This window comes from Neovison vison, chromosome 13, assembly GCF_020171115.1.
Source record: "Neovison vison isolate M4711 chromosome 13, ASM_NN_V1, whole genome shotgun sequence".
Lineage (NCBI taxonomy): Eukaryota > Metazoa > Chordata > Mammalia > Carnivora > Mustelidae > Neogale > Neogale vison.
Genome location: NC_058103.1, coordinates 59,048,564 through 59,049,996, shown reverse-complemented (window position 1 = coordinate 59,049,996; position 1,433 = coordinate 59,048,564). Strand labels below are relative to the sequence as shown.

At 35.7% G+C, this 1,433-nt stretch overlaps 1 protein-coding gene across 1 annotated transcript; it reads left to right on the top strand.

Annotated features, from left to right (window-relative positions):
• Positions 1-1,065: 1,065 nt before the first annotated feature.
• Positions 1,066-1,215, top strand: LOC122894097 (ATP synthase membrane subunit K, mitochondrial-like). The gene has a single exon (XM_044231465.1). The coding sequence runs from the start codon at positions 1,066-1,068 to the stop codon at positions 1,213-1,215; it is 150 nt and encodes a 49-aa protein (XP_044087400.1).
• The last annotated feature ends 218 nt before the right edge of the window (positions 1,216-1,433 follow it).

Below are 1,433 nucleotides of genomic sequence, written 5' to 3'. Positions count from 1 at the left end.
CCCCTAAACAGAAAAGTTCTGAGAATACAATATTTACTGCTAGGTATTCAGACATGGAGTTTGATTCTAAACAACCCAAAGCTGGTTAGCAAAACACTCTGCCTCCAATTAAAAACCAAAACCAAAAAGTGGCCATGAGTGTTTACTGAGTTCATGGGGAACATATAATACAAACTTCTTCTCTCAGCTCCCTCCAGAATAGTGATCTGAGGCCCACTGTGTATGTCTGATGAGACTGTAGTATTAACCTTCATAATCTTTAATGGTTGGTGCCTACACAATCCAAAAAAATCTATCATATTCACTGCAACCTGATTAGCAATATTATAACCACCTGATAAAAACATTTATAAATGAAGTTTTAAATGTGTGTCACCTATACTTCAATTGAAAAAAAAATGAAATGTAAAAAAAATTGAGGGCACCTGGGTGGCTCAGTTGTTCAAGCATCTGACTTCAGCTCAGGTCATGATCTCAGGGTACTGAGATCCAGCCCCATGTTGCTCCCCACTCAGTGAAGAGTCTCTTGTCTCTCTCCCCCTGCCCCTCCCCCTACTTGCACTCTCTCTCTCTCTCTCTCAAATAAACAGATAAAAATCTTTTAAAAAAATAAAAAATAAATAAATTAAAAATGTGTTAAAGTTCTTGAAATTTTTCTGATGCTTTATTTTCCTCAGATAGAGTTTGACCAATTATGTTAGATGTTATTACTGTAAAACAGGTAGACATGATAACTTAGTACTAAAAAGTACAGAAAATTTTTCACAAGTTAAAACATTAGAAAACACACTAGTTTACTTCTAGTTTACTTCCATAATTTTATGACATTTCCTAACAAAAAAAGATGGCTCAGACTCAATTAATTTTATGCTGTCAGTTCTCAGAAGACATCTGTGGTTTTCACCGTTACCCATTAATATTAGTGGTTGATAAGCATCACTAAGTGATGTTAAGGTTTTATCAAGTACTTGGAGCCTTGGGAGTTGTCCACAATGCTTTCCTATACTAAGAGTTGGCAACAGTTCACTAACCAGAGGGACTGGTGCCTTTTGCAAGACTGAAATCATGGCAGTTCCAGAAGCTAATGCCCAATTCCATTTCACAGCTATCAAAAAATATTTCTACTCTTATACTCTTAAAAGTAGAATGAATCGTGTACTGGCCACAAAAGGAGGCATTGCTTTGATAGTCTTATACTTCAAGTTAAGGTCTTAAAAAACACCACTTGTGAGAGCAACATAAACGGATTTTAACCTGTACCTCATCTATTAAGTTCCCATGCCTGGAGAAGCTAATATCAACCCATCATGTGATACTCAATTTGTACAATAAATTATGAACCTGGAACAAAAAAAAAAGAAAAGAGAGAGATGGCAACAGTTTAACAATGGGGTGCCAAATCACTGACATCTTTTTTTAAGCAGAGGTATAAT

Coding starts and splice junctions, on each gene's coding strand:
- LOC122894097 (XM_044231465.1), top strand. CDS start 1,066: ATGGCAGTTCCAGAAGCTAATGCCCAATTCCATTTCACAGCTATCAAA.